The sequence below is a fragment of the Trachypithecus francoisi genome, unplaced genomic scaffold, assembly GCF_009764315.1.
Source record: "Trachypithecus francoisi isolate TF-2019V2 unplaced genomic scaffold, Tfra_2.0 Lachesis_group10, whole genome shotgun sequence".
In the NCBI taxonomy this organism is placed as follows: Eukaryota; Metazoa; Chordata; class Mammalia; order Primates; family Cercopithecidae; genus Trachypithecus; species Trachypithecus francoisi.
The window spans coordinates 28,071,560-28,092,739 of record NW_022681455.1 but is presented as its reverse complement, the minus strand read 5'-3'; the positions used below and the strand labels follow the sequence as shown (position 1 = coordinate 28,092,739).

General features: G+C 44.4%; 2 protein-coding genes and 1 pseudogene across 3 annotated transcripts in view; all 3 read left to right on the top strand.

The window, feature by feature from the left end:
* Positions 1–1,442: 1,442 nt before the first annotated feature.
* On the top strand, positions 1,443–2,688 carry LOC117086878 (histone H3.1). The gene has a single exon (XM_033216482.1). It carries the CDS (start codon positions 1,468–1,470, stop codon positions 1,876–1,878), a length of 411 nt encoding a protein of 136 aa, XP_033072373.1. The 5' UTR covers positions 1,443–1,467; the 3' UTR covers positions 1,879–2,688.
* Positions 2,689–15,715: 13,027 nt separating this feature from the next.
* Positions 15,716–21,180, top strand: part of LOC117086876 (histone H3.1) — a 44,175-nt gene continuing 38,710 nt past the window's right edge. Inside the window, exons 1-2 of one of the 2 annotated variants that reach the window (XM_033216480.1) lie at positions 15,716–16,290; positions 17,688–18,173. In XM_033216480.1, coding sequence (XP_033072371.1) covers positions 17,704–18,114 — 411 coding nt within the window. In that variant the 5' untranslated portion in view covers positions 15,716–16,290; positions 17,688–17,703 and the 3' untranslated portion in view covers positions 18,115–18,173. Of the gene's footprint in view, positions 16,291–17,541; positions 18,174–21,180 lie in introns of those variants that run through there. The other variant, XM_033216481.1, reaches the window with a different exon arrangement.
* Positions 16,280–16,832, top strand: LOC117086877 (annotated as a pseudogene).

Below are 21,180 nucleotides of genomic sequence, written 5' to 3'. Positions count from 1 at the left end.
TGGCCAATATGGTGAAACCTCGTCCTTACTAAAAACACAAAAATTAGTCGTTCGTGGTGGCGAGCGTTGCTAGGGAGGCTGAGGCAGGAGAATCGCTTGAACCCAGGAGGCAGAGGTTGCAGTGGGCCGAGATCACGCCACTGCACTCCAGCCTGGGCGGCGACAGAGCGAGACTCCATCTAAAAAAAAAAAAAAAAAAAAATCAATGCCAGGCGCAGCGGCCCTCGCCTGTACTTGGCGGCAGAAGAAACTTGACAGCAGAAGGAACACTTTGAGCCCCAGGAGTCTGAGATTTCAGTGAGCCAAGACCTCGCCACTGCACTCCAGCCTGGGCGACAGAGCGAGACCCCGTCTCAAAAAAGAAAAACAAAACCTAAACAAAAGTATTTCTGGTGATCATTTGCTCCTGTGAATATAACAAATGTTAAACCAACCTTTTTGTAGTTTTTATGGGTCTTTATCAATACCAGAACCTGATAGTCCTTTGATCAACTAAAATCTCCATCCTAATAAAATGCTGTTGTCAGAACTACACAGATTCACTGGCAAAAATCTAATCGCGGACCCAAACCTATAATTCCGCGCATGCTAATGAAATTAAGCAATGTTTTACATAATTAATCCAATCAGCCATTGGATTGCTTTAAACTCAGTTAATGAAGAGGTTAGATACCATTTATTGGTTCAAGCACCTATCAAACTCCTTCCCCACACTACACTGGGCAAAACTAAGGTCTTGGTGTTTTAGCGGAGAATGTGCCAGACTAAATTTAAGTTGTTTTTGTTCTGGGTGTTGATACAGTCATTAAAAGATTTAATTAAGCAGTTACAAAACGAAACTACTTTTTGGAAGTACTAGCAAATACATTGTTCTACTGTATATATTTTTACACGATCCGAAATAGGAAAAATGACCCATTGGAAATGAATTTAAGACTACAATTGACCTATACAAATTCTAGGTCAGATTATATTTTCATTGGGGAAATCTTAACATGATTGGTTGAAAACAATAAATAAAATTGGCACGGAGGGCGAGCGCGGTGGCTCACGCCTGTAATCCAAGCACTTTGGGAGTCCGAGGCGGGCGGATAACTTGAGGTCAGGAGTTTGAGAGCAGCCTGGCCAACATGGTGAAACTCCTTCTCTACTCAAAAATTTGCGGCGTTGTGGCAAGTGCCCAGCTACTCCGGAGGCTGAGGCAGAATCGCTTGAACCTGGGAGGCAGAGGTTGCAATGAGCTGAGATCGCACCACCACACTCCACCCTGGGAGACAGAAAGAGACTCAGTCTGGCGGAGGGGCTGGCGGGGGAAGAGGTGGCAGGAACCAAATGAAGATAGTACTAAGAACCAATCAGGTTATTCTCACAGCAGTTCTGACCAATCAGGATCAGATCATCGTTATAAATTCTGGTAGAAGCCACTGTTCATTCAGTGCTTTCTTTCAGAGCACAGCTTTCTCAACTATGGCCCGGACGAAGCAGACAGCCCGGAAGTCCACCGGCGGCAAGGCACCGCGGAAGCAGCTGGCCACCAAGGCAGCGCGCAAAAGCGCTCCAGCGACTGGCGGTGTGAAGAAGCCCCACCGCTACCGGCCAGGCACTGTGGCCTTGCGCGAGATCCGCCGTTATCAGAAGTCGACTGAGCTGCTCATCCGCAAACTGCCATTTCAGCGCCTGGTGCGAGAAATCGCGCAGGATTTCAAAACCGACCTTCGTTTCCAGAGCTCGGCGGTGATGGCGCTGCAAGAGGCGTGCGAGGCCTATCTGGTGGGGCTCTTTGAGGACACCAATCTCTGTGCTATTCACGCCAAGCGCGTCACTATTATGCCTAAGGACATCCAGCTTGCACGTCGTATCCGTGGTGAGCGAGCATAATCCCCTGCTCTAGCTTGGGTTTCCTACTTGTTTCCAAAGGCTCTTTTCAGAGCCACTTACCTTCTCACGGAGGACAGCTGTCACACCATTGGTTGACTGTCTTAAATCAACTTTAAAACAGGGGTAAACTGGGGGGGAAACTCGTCAAGGCTTGTTCATTCTGATTCCTTCCTGTGTCCTTTGTCTTCTAAGATGGTTCTTTTCTCTGGGCCCATCTCACAAAAGGCTCTCACTTTCTCCGAGGAAATCTGTACATCCAAGGTCAATCCGCTTCAAGGGAAAAGCCAAAGTCCTTGCACATGCTGTCCTTTGTAGCCGAACTTTGGGGATAGCATGTCCTGAACCCCATAACTAACAATTAGATTACAGGTTATATGAAATGCCATTCTTAACTGTGAAACGGGCACTGGCCTTGGGTCCCTGGAAACTCGCTGAAAATCATTGACATGAGGCCGGTTGATTAATAGGAGAAAAGGCATACAAGTGTATTTAGCACATAGACACGGGAGACTTCAAAATGAAGACCCACCCACCAATGAGATACAGAAATTTATATATCATCTTGAGGTTATAGAAAGAATGCAAGCTTGGATCCTGGCAAAACAGATTATAGGAGGGAGAAAGGAAGAGGCTTGGCTAGCAAGGGGTGGGGGGTCTTGTTATGTAGATGAAACCTCACAGGTAGCAGTCCTCAGAAAAAATAGGTGGTAAATGTCTCTTGTCAGGCTGGGCGTGGCGGCTCATGCCCTCCACTTTGGGAGGTTGTGGAAGGAGGATTCCCTGAGCCCAGCAGTTTGAGATCAGCCTGGGTAACACAGCAAAATCCTGTCTCTGAAAAACAAATAAAAAGAAAGCTGGGTGTTGCAGCGCACACCTGTAGTTGTAGCTGCTCGGAAGGCTGAGGCAGAAAGATCGCTTGAGCCCACCGAGTTCAAGGATGTAGTGAACTATGATTGCAACACTGCACTCCAGCCTGGGTGACAGAGCAAGACAGTCTCTTAAAAAAGTAAAAATAAAAAAGGTATCAGACTCTAAGTTAATCTCTCCTAGATCCGGGAAAGGACTAGAAAGGGAAGGCCTGGCAACAAATGGAAATTTCCCCCACAAAAGACTGATTTGCAGGGCCTCATTGGTCTGCGGGTGGTGAAGCAGCCATTTCAAAAGAGATCAAAGAAATATCTTTTGGAGTAAAATATTTTTATTTCCTTCACTTTACTTTCCTCAAGAGATTGCTTTAAAGGTTAAATGCAGTAATATATTCTAGGGCCTTGGACAGTGCCCCAGAAAACACATTAGGTGCACAAAAAATACTCCTTGAACTTGATTTTATCTCTGAATCTTAGTGTGGAGTGCCCCTTGTGGGAGACTAAAATATGCCATCCCGAAGTATACTTTGTCCTATTTCAAGATGGCTATTCAGAGAAACTGCAAACACAGGAATAGCTTTGAAAAACTCTTTTGTAAAAGAAATTTATACCTATCAAGAATATCTACATTAGTAAACCGTGGATGCAAGTACTGGCTTTCTCTGAGGCCCCCTTTCCTGCCTGAAGAGGTATCTAAGACTGACTCAGAGGAGAGAAAACTACTTTGCCACAGGCTATCAGCTATTCTGAGATTACCAGAGAGACTTTATCTATATAACAAGAAAACCTTTGCCTTTCCTCCCCTGGTGCCTTTGCCTTTCCTCCCTCACCCTCCTACAACTTGTGTCACCACCTCCTCCAACCCCCCAGAAGTCCCAAGACCTTTTTTCTTTCTGTAGTCTCAGAATGGTATAAAAACATCAATTATTTGGCCCTTCTGAGAGAGAAATAATATAGGGTGGTCACAAGACAATAGAAAATTCCAGGCAGCAGTTTCACATGGCTAGCAAAAAGGAAGCTGTTGAAATAGCTGCACAAGCTAGGAGCCAAAAAGACCCTGAAAACCGAAATGTTTGCCAAGCTGAGTAAGTGCTAGTTGACCCAACATGGCACTGGATTTGACCGAGCTTTCACCTGGGACCTCTTTATACACTTATTAACATACAAATCAGACACCCACCAACACCATGACAGTTCCGAGAACACCCATATTTCATGGAAAAATGGATGGCACCACAGTTCTGAGAAATTGTCACCCTTTTCCAGAAATTTTCATGAATATTCCACCCCTTGGTTAAAGAAACCCACAAAGATAGAAGCCCCAATCACTGCTGGGCAAGACTGACTCTCTTGAGTAAGCCTGCACTTCCCTTCCTTGAGTATGTATTTTTCACTTTGCAATAAACCTCTGTACTTTCACTATTTTCTGACTTGTCCTTGGATTCTTTCTGGCAACAGTGGCAAGGGCCTGGACACTGGCTGGGATCAACATCCTAATGGCGTTTGGGTACCTCCCCTAGCCCACAGTATCATTTCTTGGAGCAATGTATTTTGTGAGGCTCTTGTGTATATGCAGGTAATAAATTTGTATGCCTTTTTTTTTTTTCCTGTTTATCTTTCTACTGTTGGTTAATTCCAGAGACTCAAATTATTGAAACTTCAGAAATCAAAGCAGAAATTTAAAACAACCTTCACCCTCATAGAAATGGGGAAATACACCTAAATTCTCTGATAAGATTGGATTGAGAAGTCACTCTTGTCACTGGTCAAGATTTGGGAAATAATACAGTTTGATCAGTAACACAGAAACGAATCACTTTAATGATGTCACTTCTGCTAATGGCCAGTATTTATTTATTTATTTATTTATTTTATTTTTGTGATTTCTGTTAGCTTCTGCTTCACAAAGCAACATTTTCCAATCTTGTGTTCCAAAACAGGAAACATTTTTGTTTAGGAGGCAGAAAAGATGAGAACAAATGCTTCAGAACCACTCCCTCCTTCCCAGAAGTGATGAAGCCCTGAAAGGGTATAAAACAAGACAGGAAACAAAGTCACTGAAAATATATTATAAATAAAGCTTATGTAGATTTCCACTCAAATGGAATCTTGAGATTCTACAAAAACTGTTTCCCAAAAATATGGTTCTCAATATGAAAGAGATTCTAGGACTGACCCAGTAACTCACGCATGTAATCCCAGCACTTTGGGAGGCCAAGATGAGTGGAACACCTGAGGTCAAGAGTTTGAGACCAGCCTGGCCAACATGACGACAAAACCCTGTCTCTACTAAAAATACAAAAATTAGCCGGATGGAGTGATCCGCACCTATAATCCCAGCTACTCAGGAGGCCGAGGCAAGAGAATTGCTTGAACCCACGAGGCAGATGTTGCAGTGAGTCAAGATTGTACCACTGCACTCCAGCCTGGGCAGAGGTGGCAGTGAGCCAAGATTGTACCACTGCACTCCAGCCTGGGCAACAAAAAGGTTCTAAAATGTAAAAAACATGTTTTTCTATATATCTGTTGATAATAATAAGGTTTCTTATCTGCACAAGATTAGAAATACTGAATTTTCTGAGATGGAAACTAGTACAAGCTACATTAAATTTTAAATCTATACGAGTAGTGTAGAGAACAAAGGGAAAAACTTCCCCTTTGCCATCTGAAGTTTCACTGAAAAATCAACTCACAAAGTGCAGGTAGGCCGGGCGCGGTGGCTCAAGCCTGTAATCCCAGCACTTTGGGAGGCCGAGACGGGCGGATCACAAGGCCAGGAGATCGAGACCATCCTGGCTAACATGGTGAAACCCCGTCTCTACTGAAAAATACAAAAAAAACTAGCCGGGCGAGGTGGCGGCGCCTGTAGTCCCAGCTACTCGGGAGGCTGAGGCAGGAGAATGGCGTAAACCCGGGAGGCGGAGCTTGCAGTGAGCTGAGATCCGGCCACTGCACTCCAGCCCCGGCGACAGAGCGAGACTCTGTCTCAAAAAAAAAAAAAAAAAAGTGCAGGTTAATAAGAGAAATGTCAAATGAAGTTATGATGTATACATGGGAGAGAATCATTGAGTGATCATCCAATATCCCAATAAGGCCCAAATACTTAAATAGCCTGATTTCAGAAGGGAGAGAAAAGATGGGATATATAGGTAGTTTTGTTTATGGGCAATAAATAATTAATAGGGTGAATAAATGGCTTGGGGAACAGAGATTAAATGTAAATAATTCCCTTGGGAAATTGACCTAATCGCCTCCCAAAGGCCACATCTAATATCACCACATTGGAGACTAGGCTTCAACAGTGAATTCTGTGAGGACACAAACTTTCAGTTTATAGCACTAGGTATAACTTAGTGTCGGATGGGAGATGGAGAAACTCACACTCTGATGTGGTGGTTTAGTGATGGCGGCTTTGCAAAAGACATTTTGGAGAACCATTCCTTCTGTGCCCAGGCCTGTGCTCCAAGAAAACTCTCCTGTAGACCCATATGAGGACATATCAAGAATATTCATCAAAGTGATATTTGTGATAACATGAAAGTAGAGGTAATTTAAGTCAATGAATAAGTAAAATATAGTGGATGAATACTAACCAATGCTCTCTTTTTTGAGGTCAAGATATAAGTAAATGTCAAAAACAAGAGCTGAACTCAAGACTCCATCAACCTTACTATTGCCACTCAGTTCATACTGTAAAAGAAAAGGGCTGGGGGCGGTGGCTCACGCTTGTGAGCCCAGCACTTTGGGAGGCAGAGGCGGGCAGATCACGAGGTCAAGAGATCCAGGCTATCCTGGCCAACATGGTGAAACCCCGTCTCTACTAAAAATACAAAAAATTAGCAGGGCGTGGTGGCGCATGCCTCTAATCTCAGCTACTCGGGAGGCTGCGCAGGAAAATCGCTTGAACCTGGGAGGAGGAGGTTGTGGTGAGCCGAGATCCCGAGATCGCGCCATTGCACTCCAGCCTGGTGACAAGAGTGAAACTCTGACTCAAAAAAAAAAAAAAAAAAGGAATGTAACCGTACCTGAACAGACCCTTTCACAAGATAATGTTGTCTCCCAGGAGCATTCAAATTCCAAAGAGAACTATTTACAAGTTAATCTCTTTTCCCCAGTCCACTCATTCTACCTAGTAATCATTTACTGCTCCTCAACAGAATCCCTCTTCCCAGAACCCTCGGTTAACCTGTTTAGCTACGACCCAAGCGCACATTCTTTCTGTAAACTTTTTTCTGCCTAAAGAATGTTTGTAAACTTCTGTATACTATTTGGGAAGTGGGTAAAAACTCCGCGGTTGTCTCCTATGTGCACGTTAACACATTCGTAAGCCTTTTCTCTTATAAATCTGCCTTTTGTGGTAAAATGTTGTAAATGACTACAGGACACCAGGGAAGACCACTTACCTCTTCACCATTGAGTCTCATTATAGATGAACTTCTCTGTTTTCTATCTTACACAAAGACTTCGTGACTATCATATTGTATAAGATGGAATTTTAAATATACTCTTTTAAATGTGAAAGAAAATAAAAACAAGCTCTAACTAATCAAATTGTAACTCGTAAGCCAACTTTGCACAGAAACTTAAAATTCTACTAAATTTCTTTGTTTTCTATCGATATAAGCAAGATCTTTACTTTTATATTTGGCGCTGTAATTGATTCCATTGATCCTGGAGTCTATTTTCCAAATGGCTATTCCCAGTTTTCATTTGAATAAACTTAAAAAAAAAAAAAAACTTCTTAATAGAGACAGGATTGCTATGTTGCCCAGGCTAGTAGGCTGGTCTGAACTCCTGGGCTCAAGCGATCCTCCTGTTAAAGAAAGGGTTTCCAATACAGACCCCAATAGAGGGTTCTTGGGTCTCTTGCAAGAAAGAATTCAGGACAACTCTGTAGTGCAAAATGAAAGCAAGTTTATTAAGAAAGTAAAGGAATAAAAGAATGGCTACTCTGTAGAGCAGACTGGTTGCCCATTTTTACGATTATTTCTTGATGATATGCTAAACGAGGTGTGGATTATTCATGCCGCCCCTCTTTAGACTATATAGGGTAACTTCCTGACCTTGCCATGGCATTTGTAAATTGTCATGGCCCTGGTGGGAGTGTAGCAGTGAGGACTACCAGAGGTCACTGTCATCACCATTTTGATTTTGGCTGGCTTCTTTACTGCAATCTGCTTTATCAGCAAGGTCTTTATAACCTGTATTTTGTGCTGATCTCCTATCTCATGCCGTGATTTAGAATGCTTTAACCGTCTGTGAGTACTGTCCAGGAGGTTTCAGCCTTATTTTACCAGCTCCTGTTTAAGATGGAGTTGCTCTGGTTCACATGGCTCTGACATTCCCGCTTTTGCCTCCCAAAAGGATGGGATTACAGGTGTGAGCCACCAAGTCCAGCTAATTAAATTCTTTACAAGTAAATTCTGATCCTTTCAATGATAGGTTGAAAGACTTTCAGGAGAAACTAAGAGGTTTCCTGATAGAGTTTTGCAAGTCAGGTTTAAAACCGTAGGCACTCGGCCGGAAGCAATGGCTCCCGCCCATAATTCTAGCGCTTTGGGAGACTGAAGCGGGCGGTTTGACTGAGCTCAGGAGTTCGAGACCAGCCTGGGCAACACGGTGAAACCTCGTCTCTACTAAAAATACAAAAAATTAGCAGAGCGTGGCGGCCTGCGACTGTAGTCCCAGCTACTCGGGAGGCTGAGGCAAAAGAATTGCTTGAACCTGGGAAGCGGAGGTTGCAGTGAGCCGAGATCGCGCCACTACACTCCCGCCTGGGTAACAGCCAGACTCCGTCTCCAAAAACAAAACAAAACAAAACCATAAGCACTCAAAGAATATAGCACATATGGCATAGTAAACGTCAGGCAAGAGGGCAGAGGGCGGTCGCTGTGGCTCACGCCTGAGATTCCAGCACTTTGGGAGACCGAGGCAGGTGGATCACCTGAGATCAGGAGTTGGAGACCAGCCCGACCAACATGGAGAAACCCTGCCTCTACTAAAAATACAGAATTAGCCAGGCGTGGTGGCGCATGCCTGTAATCCCAGCTACTCGGGAGGCTGAGGCAGGAGAATCCCTTGAGATTCGCCATTGCACCCGCCATTGCACTGGAGCCTGGGCAACAAGAGCAAAGCTCCGTCTCAAATAATAATAATAATAATAATAATAGTAATAATAATAATAATAATAATGGCACGGTAAGAGGAAGGGAAGTCAAGAAGGGCAGTGGATTCTGTATCTTCAAAGTTCTTTAATTGGTCTTTTTGTTTTGCTTTTTTAGAGACAGGCTGAAGTGCAGTGGTGCCGTCGTAGCTCACTGACACGTTGAAGTCCTTGGCTAAAGTAATACTACCCCCTCAGCCTCTGGAGTTGCTGGGGCTATAACCTTACCTGGCGTCTCAATAGGTCTTAATACCACTTGGAGGCATTATAAGCTCAAAGATGCAGGCGGGGCGCGGTGGCTCATGCCTGAAATCCCAGCACTCTGGGAGGATGAGGTGGGCTGATCACTTGAGGTCAGGAGCTGGAGGCCAGCGTGGCCAACGTGGTGAAACCCCGTCTCTACCAAAAAATACAAAATTAGCCGAGCATGGTGGTGCACGCCTGTAGTCCCAGCTACTTGGGAGGCTGAGGCAGGAGAATTGCTTGAACCCAGGAGGCGTAGGTTGCAGTGAGCCGTAGACCACACCACTGCCCTCCAGCCTGGGCAACAGTGAGACCCTGTTTCAAAAAACAAAACAAAAACAAAACAAAACAAAAAAACCCCCAAAAAACAAACAAAAAAACGCTTAAAGATGCTTTGAGGATGAGAGCAGGGATGGTCATTTCTCCGAGGCAAGGCCAAGGAAGAAGGAAAACTTGATGTTTCCATGTCTCATGTTTAAGGTTCTGACCTGGCAAAGGCCAATGAAGTAGAATGCAAGATTTCAGAGAATAAATTAATGAAGAGGAAAAGACTGAATTGCAAATGGTGTTTTGTTTTGTTTGAGACAGGGTCTCATTGTGTTTTATATACATATATATACACACACACATATCTATATATATACACACATATATATGTGGGGGGGTGTCTTTGTGTATGTAGTATGTTTATGTGCGTGTATTGGAGCAGGTGAAGTGAGAACTAGAAGTCCTAATAAATAAACTATTTGTGAATGAAGACCAAAGAGGGGGAAAAAGCCGTGTAAAACACAACCTATCAACCAATTCTAAAGCCTTTAGCAAAACAAACAAAACTGGGTGTCAATGAGATAAACAGGTGGCATATCAAATGGAAATTTTAAACTATATTAAAAAGGATTGAGGCCAACACTGAAACAACCTTTGCAAAATTATGACTGAGACAGTGAAAGAGATTTAACTTAATCAACTCCATCTTGCTTCTAACCTCCTAGCTGTCCTTGTTCATTCCTGGCCATAGGCTGAACTAACTTTGGGAGAAATATAGTTTATAGTTTAAAAACAAAAACTGTAAGCCCAGCATTTTGGGAGGCCGAGGCGGATGGATAACGAGGTCAGGAGTTCAAGACCAGCCTGGCTAAGATAGTGAAATCCCGTCTCAAGTAAAACGACAAAAATTAGCCAGACGCGGTGGCAGACGCTTGTAATCCCAGCTACTCGAGAGGCTGAGGCAGGAGAATCGCGTGAACCTGGGCGGCAGAGATTGCAGTGAGCCGAGATAGCGCCATTCCACTCCAGCCTGGGCGACAGAGTGAGACTCCGTCTCAAAAAACAAAAAGCCAAAAACCATAATAGCCCTTTCCTGGGGCAGACCTCCTTCTTGCCTGGGGACTAGATGCAAATACGGGCCGCAAGATTTTAAATTATGGTTTAGGAGTCATGCAACTGGAGGCTACAAGATTCAGACCCTCCCTAAACTGCTTTTAAGATCAGCACTTGAGATGTTTTGCAGACCCTGCACTTGATGAATCAGCTGGCACCACACAGATCGATAAAGTGGTTCATCTGATCTTCTGGTCCCCACCCAGTAACCGACTCAGTGCCAGAAAACAGCTTCGACTCCCTGTGCTTTCAGCCCTGACCAGTCAGGACTCCCGGCTCATTGGCTTCTCCCCATCCACCAAGTTATCCTTAAAAACCGTACTCCCTGGGCAACCAGCTCGGGTCCCCTTCCACGCTGTGGAAGCTTTGTCCTTTCGCTCTTCACAATAAACCTTGCTACGGCTATTAAAAAACAAACAAAAAACCTGTACTCCCTGAATGGCCGGCTCTGCGTGAGTTACTCTTCCTTTATTGCAATTCCCCTGTATTGATAAATCGGCTCTGTCTAGGCAGGGGGCAACCTTGGGCGGTTACAGTACTCTAAAGTAAGGACATTAAGAAATTGTCAGAGACAACTGCAGATCAGCAAGCATACCCCAGAACATCGAAAAGATAAGCACACTGCATTCATTTGCTTAAGCATAGAGGGAATTATATGGAAATGAAAACACTGCTAGCATTTCTCTTGGAAAAGTAAAACTTTTTTTTTTTTTTGAGACGGAGTCTCGCTCTGTCGCCCAGGCTGGAGTGCAGTGGCAAGATCTTGGCTCATTGCGACTCCACCTCCCAGGTTCAAGCGATTCTCCTGCCTCAGCCTCCGGATAGCTGGGACGACAGACACGTGTCACCACGCCCGGCCAGTTTTTTGTATTTTTAGTAGAGACAGGGTTTCGCAGTGTTAGCCAGGATGGTATCGATCTCCTGATCTCGTGATCCACCCGCCTCAGCCTCCCAAAGTGCTGGGATTACAGGCGTGGGACACTGCGACCAGCCAGGAAAAGTAAATATTTTAAATCTCTTTTTAAAATATCTTTTTAATTTCTATTATTTATTTCTTTTGTTTTCTTTTTTTCTAGTCAATCTTGAAGCATGGTAGAAGTACAACTTTTTTTTTTTTTTTTTTTTTTGGTGAGACAGCTTCTTGCTCTGTTACCCAGGCTGGAGTGCAATGCTGCAGTATTGGCTCACTGTAACCTCTGCCTCCTGGGTTCAACTGATTCTCGTGCCTCAACCTCCCAAGTAACTGAGATTACAAGTACAGGCCACCATGCCCAGTTAATTTTTTGTGTGTTTTTAGTAGAGACAAGGTTTCGTCATCTTGGCCAGGCTAGTCTCACTCTCCTGGCCTCAAGTGATCTGCCTGCCTCAGGCAGTACAACTCTTTTTTAATGTGAAAAGAATACACAATATATCCCAGTTAACCAACAAGGATATACTGAGCAACTGTCATATCAATTAACATTATCATAAGTGAGGAAAACAAAAAGGAGTCATTTAAAAGGTACTTAATTTAAATGAAACAAACTTTTTTTTAAATTAAGAAATCTTCTATTTGTTTCCATGCTGGTAGGAGAAGAGAACTAACAAAGTATTTGATTTAACGATTTAACACAGAATTTACAAGGGTCTGGGTATGGTGACTCATGCCTGTAATCCCAGCACGTTGGAAGGCCGAGGCAGGTGGACCGCTTGAGCCCAGGAGTTCGAGACCAGCCTGGGCAACATGGTGGAACCCCATCTCTACAAAAAACATAAAAATTAGCCGGGCATGAGTGGTTAATCACACCTGTAGTCCCAGGATCTGGGAAGGCTGAGGTGGTAAGATTGCACTCCAACCTTGGTGACAGAGCAAGAGCCTGCCTCGAAAAAAAAAAAAAAAATTTACATATCTGAAAAACACAGACGTCAATGCTGTAGGGCACAGAAGTTGGGAGACCATAAGGGTCACAGCCTGAACTATAACAAAAAAGAGGTTAACAGCCGGTCGCCCAGGCTGGAGTGCAGTGGTGTGATCTCGGCTCACTGCAATCTCCGCCTCCCGTGTTCAAGTAATTCTCCTGCCTTAGCCTCCTGAGAAGCTACAGCATGTCAATATGCCATACTTTGGGAAATTGTGTTCTGAGCCCCAACAATGTAAATATTCCCAGGGCAAAGCATTTTTGTATTTATATTTATTTGTTTAGAGACAGAGTATTGCTTTGTTGCCCAGGCTGGAGTCCAGTGGTGTGATCTCGGCTCACTGCAACATTTGCTTCCCAGGTTCAAGCAATTCTCCTGCCTCAGCCTCCTGAGTAGCTGGGATTACAGGCATGCGCCACTATGCCCAGCTAATTTTTGTGTGTATTTTTTTTCTTTTCTTTTCTTTCTTTCTTTTTTTTTGTGACGGAGTCTCGCTTTGTTGCCCAGGCTGGAGTGCAGTGACGCCATCTTGGCTCACTACAAGCGCCGCCTCCTGGGTTCACGCCATTCTCCTGCCTCAGCCTCCCGAGTAGCTGGGACTACAGGCGACTGCCGCCGTGCCCGGCTACTTTTTTTTATTTTTGGTAGAGACGGGGTTTCACCATGTTAGCCAGGATGGTCTCAATCTCCTGACCTCGTGATCCGCCCGCCTCGGCCTCCCAAAGTGCTGGGATTACAGGCGTGAGCCACCGCTCTGGGCCGCTTCGTGTGTATTTTTAATAAAGACAGGGTTTCACACAGGTTGGCCAGGCTGGTCACGAACTCCTGACTTCAGGTGATCCAACCGCCTCAGCCTCCCCAAGTGCTGGGATTACAAGAGTGAGCCACAGCGCCCAGCCCAAGGGCAAAATATTTTCAAGGCAATCAGTAAACCAGAGATCTTTCATAGGATTGTGAAAGGAAAATACATCTCAGGACCCCAAAACCACTAAGCCAAGGAAAAAGTCAAGCTGGGAACTATGTCAGGCAAACCTGTCTTCCATTTTATTCCCAAATAAGATAGCTATAATAAAAAGCTACATACCTCCCTTACAATTTTCCCATGAGGAAATTCCTTGTGGACAAAGGATAAAGAGAATTCAAAGTCATCCTTCTGAGGCTCACCTGAGACACACGTGTATCTGATTACTCCCTCTGCTCTATTATTTATGTAAAAATGCAGATTCACTGAACCAGACTAAATTGTGTATTCAACGGGAGGCTGTTCAATGACTCAAAAGAATGCAGTCTTTTGTCTCGAATCTACTTCTAATCTGGAAGCCCCCACTTCGAGTTGTCCTGCCTTACTGAACCGAACCAATGTACATCTTACACATGTTGATTGATATCTTTTGTCTCCCTAAACTGTATAAAAGCAAGCTATACCCCAACTACCTTGGGCACATGTTGTCAGGACCTCCTGAGGCTGTGTCACAGGCCCATCCTTAATCTTGGTAAAACAAACTTTCTAAATTGATTGACACCTGCCTCAGATACCTTTTGGTTTACAGGATGTTATACAGACAACCAGAATATTCCTCCCCCAAAATATACCACTTGGCTATAAGGATTATTTTGAGAAACAGCTGACACAGAAAAAGCACTGAAAATGGTAAAAGTTTCTCTTTCATGAAGCAACAAAAACAAACACAACTCCTTTCATGTATAAAAGACATTTCCCTTGGTAAAGATGTCCTCCTTGGTTATATCAGAAGAGGAGAATGGCCCGCAGAGACAATTCTTACCACCTGAGATGACTTGAACCTGCATACAAGACTTTATCAGATAATCCTTATCTTCCATTAGTTTACTCCCTATATTTTCCTTCCCACAATTTACTCCCCTAGGAAACCACCACCTCTTTAAAATGGTATATAAACCCCCGGGTCTGTCTGCTTCCATGGGCTTTTATTCCCTTTCTGTGAGGGATCCCATATGCATATATACAGCAATAAATCTTTCCCCCTGTTAATCTGTCTTTTGTCAATTTAATTTGTAGGGCCCAACTACAAAGCCTAACAGGGTGAAATAAAAGTTTCTTATTCTACAGTTTCCTTCACCAGATAAAGGAGCACTTATAAGGGTTTTCAGTGCTTCTAGATTTCATCTTGAAAAAGTTAATTATAAAATAACATATTCAATACCTTGTTTTATGGCGCAAAATGCTGCCTAGTTTTTCTGTAGTTGGAAAAGAGGCTTGCTGAGATTAATGTGCCACATGAGATACAGGGTTTAAATCTTCAAGTTTAAGCACTTAGGTTCCATTGTTAAAAGACAGGGGAAAAGGCCCGGCCTGGTGGCTCACGTCTGTAATCCCAGCACTTTGGGAGGCCGAGGTGGGCGGATCACCTGAGGTCAGGAGTTTGAGACCAGCCTGGCCAACAGGCCGAAACTCCGCCTCTACCAAAAATACAAAAATTAGCTGAGGGTGGTGGTGGGTGCCTAATCCCAGCTACTGAGGAGGCTAAGGCTGCAGAATCACTTGAACTCAGGAGGCAGAGATTGCAGTGTGCAGAGAACGTGCCATTGCACTCCAGCCTGGGGGGACAAGAGCGAAACTCTGTTAAAAAAAAAAAAAAAAAAAGGGAAAAAGAGGCCAGCCTAGCTCAGCGAGAAATTGATTAACTGATACAACATAAGTATGTAATGTTTTGCACATACAGTAATCATAGAGTAGTTCATAATGTACTTGGAGAGACTGGTTTTTAGAATAGAATTAGATGTTTGTTAAAGGCATAAATAATCTAACACATTTGAAATATAAAAGGTAAACATTACTGAGAAACGGAATCTGATAGCTGGAAGGCAGGGCAAGGCAGGGCCAACCTAGGTCAGGAAGGTCACCCAACATGAAACTGTTTTTTTGTTTTGTTTTGTTTTTTGTTTTTTTGAGATGGAGTCTCACTCTGTTGCCCAGGCTGGAGTGCATGGAGTGCAGTGGTGAGGTCTTGGCTCACTGCAACCTCCGCCTCCCGGGTTCAAGCGATTCTTCTGACTCAACCTCCCGAGTAGGTGGGGTTACGGGCGCCCTCCACCACGCCCGGCCAATTTTCTTTATTTTTGGTAGAAAACGGGTTTCACCATCTTAGCCAGGCTGGTCTCAAACTCCTGACTTCGTGGTCCATCTGCATCGGCCTCCCTAAGGGCTGGGATTACAGGCGTAAGCCACAGAGTCCAGCCATTTAAAACTCTTTTTCTTGGAATAAAGTCATCCTTGGTCTTTCCCTCCTGCATTTTATTTGTAAATGTAGAAGACAGGGTTTCTGGGCACAGCTGATTTCCTAGTTCAACAGAAAAGAGGAACACGAGAGAGCTCAAGAGGCATCTTCACCACTCGAAGGAACTAGAGGGTAAAAGCCACCTTTCTTTCTCAAACAGCTTCCTGAAGTGTTTCTAGGTGGAATGAGGGGGAAAAAAAACAGGAAGTCAGTTCTTGCCCCAAAAATGTGGTCGGCGAGGGAGGTAAACGAACAGAAAAGACAGCTACAGAAAGAATAAAAGGTAAGGAAAAGAATAGAGAACCAAATTTGGGAAAGGTGAGGAATCCCACCTCGGAGCTATCATCAGGTGTAGTCTTTTGCAGTCAGCCACTCCACAGGCTAATCACTTCGAGATTGTACCGAAGCAGTTTCTACACACGATTTCACAACTGCCCGAAACGACTGTGATTACCCCTCTAGAGATGGCGCCACTTGATTCCAGCAGCCACAAAGCACTACAGCAATCGATGCTAAGAGGTGACAGGAAAAACAGGCTGCAACGATCCAGCCAAAGGAATGCCATTGCAGCGGTGGTCAACCTAAAACACTGTGGAAGGGCAAGGTGAGCTGAGTAACTTTTAATTAGGCATCATTTCAGAATCTGTAGTTTAAGCACCACCCTTTCCATTTTTTTCCTGAAGTCGTTGGCAGGGCGCAAGGTCTGCGATTGACTGACCGGATGCAGCTGGTGTGGAGAGTTCTCAATCAGGTCCGATTTATCACTATGTATAAGTACTGCTGCGAGACTTGCTGTGTTGCATTTTATTTAGTACAAGATGTGTCTGGCCGCGGCAAAGGTGGGTAAGGTCTGGGCAAAGGAGGCGCTAAGCGCCACCGCAAAGTCCTGCGCGACAATATTCAGGGCATCACCAAGCCAGCCATCCGACGCCTGGCACGGCGTGGAGGCGTTAAGCGCATCTCAGGCCTTATATACGAGGAGACGCGCGGAGTTCTTAAGGTGTTTTTGGAGAATGTGATCCGCGATGCAGTTACCTACACGGAACATGCCAAACGCAAGACAGTCACGGCCATGGACGTGGTTTACGCGCTCAAGCGCCAGGGTCGTACCCTCTACGGTTTTGGCGGCTGAGTGTTTTCCTTACTTATCCCATTCCTCAAAGGCCCTTCTCAGGGCCACCTATGGAATCTGTGAAAGCTGTAGACTAAAGAGTCTTAATTTCCTAAGAACACCTAAATATGGCAGTTTTGGCAAATTAGCGATTCTATATAAGCAGTCGCTAAGGTTTATTGCGGTTCGGTGCCCCTTTCAGCATTACTTAGTGGTTAAAAGTGTCGTATTCTCTGATAGACGGCCAAATTTATAACGCCTCCGGTTTTTGCAAGTCACAGTGGAACATTCGGTCTCATTTACCTTGTATCGATTACTTTCCCGCTACGAATGCAAGGGCTGTGTAACTATGACACTGGTCCGCAACGCTCAAAATGCCTCAATATCGCCCTTTACAGAAAAAGTCGGCCAACTTCTAAAACGTTCTTAAGTACGTTTAAATTTGAGAAATACTGGCATACCTACAACGCTCGAGTTTCATATCCCCTTCAATGCCTCCACTGAAAAATTTACTCTAGTTTCACTTTCCCTTCACGTTCCTTAACTTTTTGTCAAACCAATAATGACACCACATAATTCAAATAGTGCAAGGCAAGTTTAGATTTTTCAAGCTTACATTTAAACAGGATTTTGATGCATGAAAATTCCTAGAGTTTAGGAGTATTTTTTTTGTTTCCGTTTTTGTTTTTCTTTTGCTATCAAAACCATTTTACGTTTCTTGACCCAAAGCAGAGGCGGAATGTCTCCCTTTCACTAGCAGATTAAACTGGGAGCCAATTCGTGCGTGAGACGTGGCATGCCACAGTCTGCTATCCAATCAGAACGCGAGGGCAGCTATAAATACAGGGATGATCAGTTTTTTTTTTTTTCCTCTCATTTGTGTTGAGTAGTTAGGCCTACTTAGCAATGGCACGGACAAAGCAGACAGCTCGCAAGTCCACCGGCGGCAAAGCGCCGCGCAAGCAGCTGGCCACCAAGGCGGCTCGCAAGAGTGCTCCTGCCACCGGTGGAGTTAAGAAGCCCCATCGCTACCGCCCCGGCACCGTGGCTCTGCGCGAGATCCGCCGCTACCAGAAGTCCACTGAGCTGCTAATCCGGAAGCTACCTTTTCAGCGCTTGGTACGGGAGATCGCACAGGACTTTAAGACCGACCTGCGCTTCCAGAGCTCGGCGGTGATGGCGCTGCAAGAGGCTTGCGAGGCCTACCTGGTGGGGCTATTTGAGGACACCAACCTGTGCGCCATTCACGCCAAGCGCGTCACTATTATGCCCAAAGACATCCAGCTTGCGCGCCGCATCCGAGGGGAGAGGGCATAAATGTTTTTCTATCACCCCAAAAAGTCTGTCCAACCCCAAAAGGCTCTTTTCAGAGCCCCTCAATTGTCACCGAAAGGAAGCTGTAGATATTGAGACATCTCTTAGCTCCATGTTAATTACAAGTTGTGGACAAAATGTAGTCGTGGCTCAACGCACTGTAATGCAGGAGTTAGGTCACAGGCTGTTGGTATGCTAAATCAATTCCACATGCAGAACCTGCTCGTACTGATAAGGATTACCATTCAAAAAAGACATATGTCACAGGGACAATTGTGGAGATGAAGTTTAACTTTTGAAAAGTATTCCTGTTCTTTGAGGAATGTGTTTCCTGCTTGTCTACCTGCCTCTAAGGAAGGGAACAAGTAATATAGTGAGTGTACACAGGCTCTTGTGAGGTCGAGGCTCACAGATCACAAAGTCAGTACATAGAGACCATCCTGGCTAACACGATGAAACCCCGTGTCTACTGAAAAAAAATGCCGGGAGGGTGGCACGCGCCTGTAGTCCCAGCTACTCCGGAGGCTGGGGCAGGAGCATCGCTTGAACCTGGGAAGCGGAGGTCGCAGTGAGCCGAGATCGCGCCACTATCCTCCAGCCTGGGCTACAGAGCCAGACTCCCTCTCAAAAAAAAAAACCCAAAAAATCAGGCTCTAAAAACTGCACACATGAGAGTGGAACAATAGACAATCAGGACTCAGAAGGGACGAAAGAATGAATGATACATTACTTAATTGGTACAATGGAAGCTGTTTAGCTCTCGTATACCCCATGTAACTTGATCACCATGGAGCATATGCATGTAACAAAGTTGCCATTGTACCCCATGCAAGTAACAGTTTTGACCAAAAGCTCGACACTTTTGTTCTGTTTCAATGTAATGTTTAGCAAGCCATGTGTTAGGTAGTGGGCCTCTGAAGAGGAATACTTTAACCTACGGCATGCTGTCATCTGTGAAATGAGCTTCTAGCTCTGTAAGTGGACCTTAAAAAGTACTTTCCTGTCATTTCACATTATGTTTGTCATAGATTGTGGATTTGGATTTTCATGAGGTGTTTTTTTGTTTGTTTTTTGTTTTGTTTTGTTTTTTATATATATATTTTTTTCAAGAGAATCAGTCTGCGTATTAAACTTCAAGTGGTATTTAAAGCTCTTCCTGGTTTCTAACCAAACTTGTCCAGTATTTCCAGCTGTTTAGAGTTTGGCAGAGATGTGAAGGCAGTTTTTCTCCCGAGTGCTCTCAGCCAGCTCAGCCATGTATCTGTGCCTTCCCTTCTTTCTCATATTGGATTCACTCTTGCAAAGAGGCATGCAGTGGTGTCCAGCCCTTTGGCTTCCCTGGGCCACATTGCAAGCAGAAGAGTTGTGTTGGGCCACACGTAAAATACAAGATCGCTAAGGATAGCTGATAAGAAAAGAAAAGAAAAGAAAAGAAAAGAACAGAAAAGAAAGAAGGAAGGAAGGAAGGAAGGAAGGAAGGAAGGAAGGAAGGAAGGAAGGAGGTGGGTGAATCTTGAGGTCAGACCAGCCTGGCCAACATGGTGAAACCCCATCTCTACTAAAAATACAAAAAATTAGCTGGGCATAGTGGTGGGCGCCTGTAATCACAGCTCCTCGGGAGGCTGAGGCGGGAGAATCACTTGAACCCAAGATTGCACCACTGCACTCCAGCCTGGGCTACAGAGCTAGACTCCATCTCAAAAATATCCCAGCTCCTTGGGAGGCTGAGGTTGCAGTGAGCCGAGATCGGGCCACTGTATGCCAGCCTGGGTGACAGAGTGAGACCCCATCTCAAAATAAATAAATAGAAAAAAGGAAGGAAGGGAAAGAAAGAAGAAAAGATCTGTGCATAATTTTTGTGATATCCATCACCACAGATGAACAAAAAAGTCCTCACATTTAAAGGGTTGGATAAGCATATACAGTTTTCGGAAACAAGATTTGATTCAGAAAAACAACAACAACAATAAACCACTTTTGATCCATGGTGCCAGAAGCCTCTTCCCACAATTAACTTAGAGCTCTTTTAGTGGCCGTCTGCTAGGTGTAGGAACAACTTGACACTGCCTCTTCCAAGCTTCAAAGACAGTTCTCTTCTCACCTCTTCAAGGATTTTCCCTCCATAATGGAGCTGAGGCCATGTTTCTGGGTTTAAAATTTAGAGCTGCCACTTCATAGCTGTATAACCTTTGGCAAATTGTTCATTCTCTATCTGGGCCTCATGCTGTATAGCTGTAAATGTGGCAAATTAATAGAAACCTGTGGAACATATTTAAGATTACTTCCTGGCAGGTAGTAAATGCTGAATGAGTGTCAGCCCTTATTGTTATACCCCTGCTCCCACTATGCATGGAGTTTTGGGGTTTTTTTCTCCTGGACCTTCTAAGTTTTGTGTTTGGAACAGCAGAAAGTGCTTGGTTAGAACATTTTCTTGTGAAGATCTCCTTTTCTTTAGTTCTCAATTTGCATTGTTCGGTAAGAGGCCTATACAATATCTGTGTCTCTGTGGATAAATTTATAACACAGCAAAAGGGCTAGATAATAAATAGTTTGGAGTTTAAAGGCTATATATAGTCTCTGTAACACATTCTTTTTAGTTTTTAGTTTGTTTGCTTGTTCGAGACAGCATCTTGCTCCATCGCCCAGGCTGGAGTGCAGTGGTGCTATCACTGCTCACTGCAGCCTTGACACCGTGAATTCAAGTGATCCTCCCACCTCAGTCTCCCAAGTAGCTGAGACTACAGGCATGCACCACCACACCCAGCAATATTTTTTGTATTTTCAGTAGAGATAGGGTTTCACCACATTGCCCAGGCTGGTCTTGAACTCCTGAACTCAAGCAACCCACCTATCCCAGTCTTCCCCAGTGCTGAGATTACAGACATGAACCACCGTGCCCAGCCTTTGTTTTTGTTTTTGTTTTAAACAATACTGTTAAAATGTAAAGACACTTCTTAGCTTGAGGGCCATACAGAAACAAGCCATTGTCCAGATTTGGCCATAGTCTGCCAACCTCTCCAGGAGTTCTTAGAGAGAAGATGAAGTGTATTGGCTACTTTAAATTTTCTT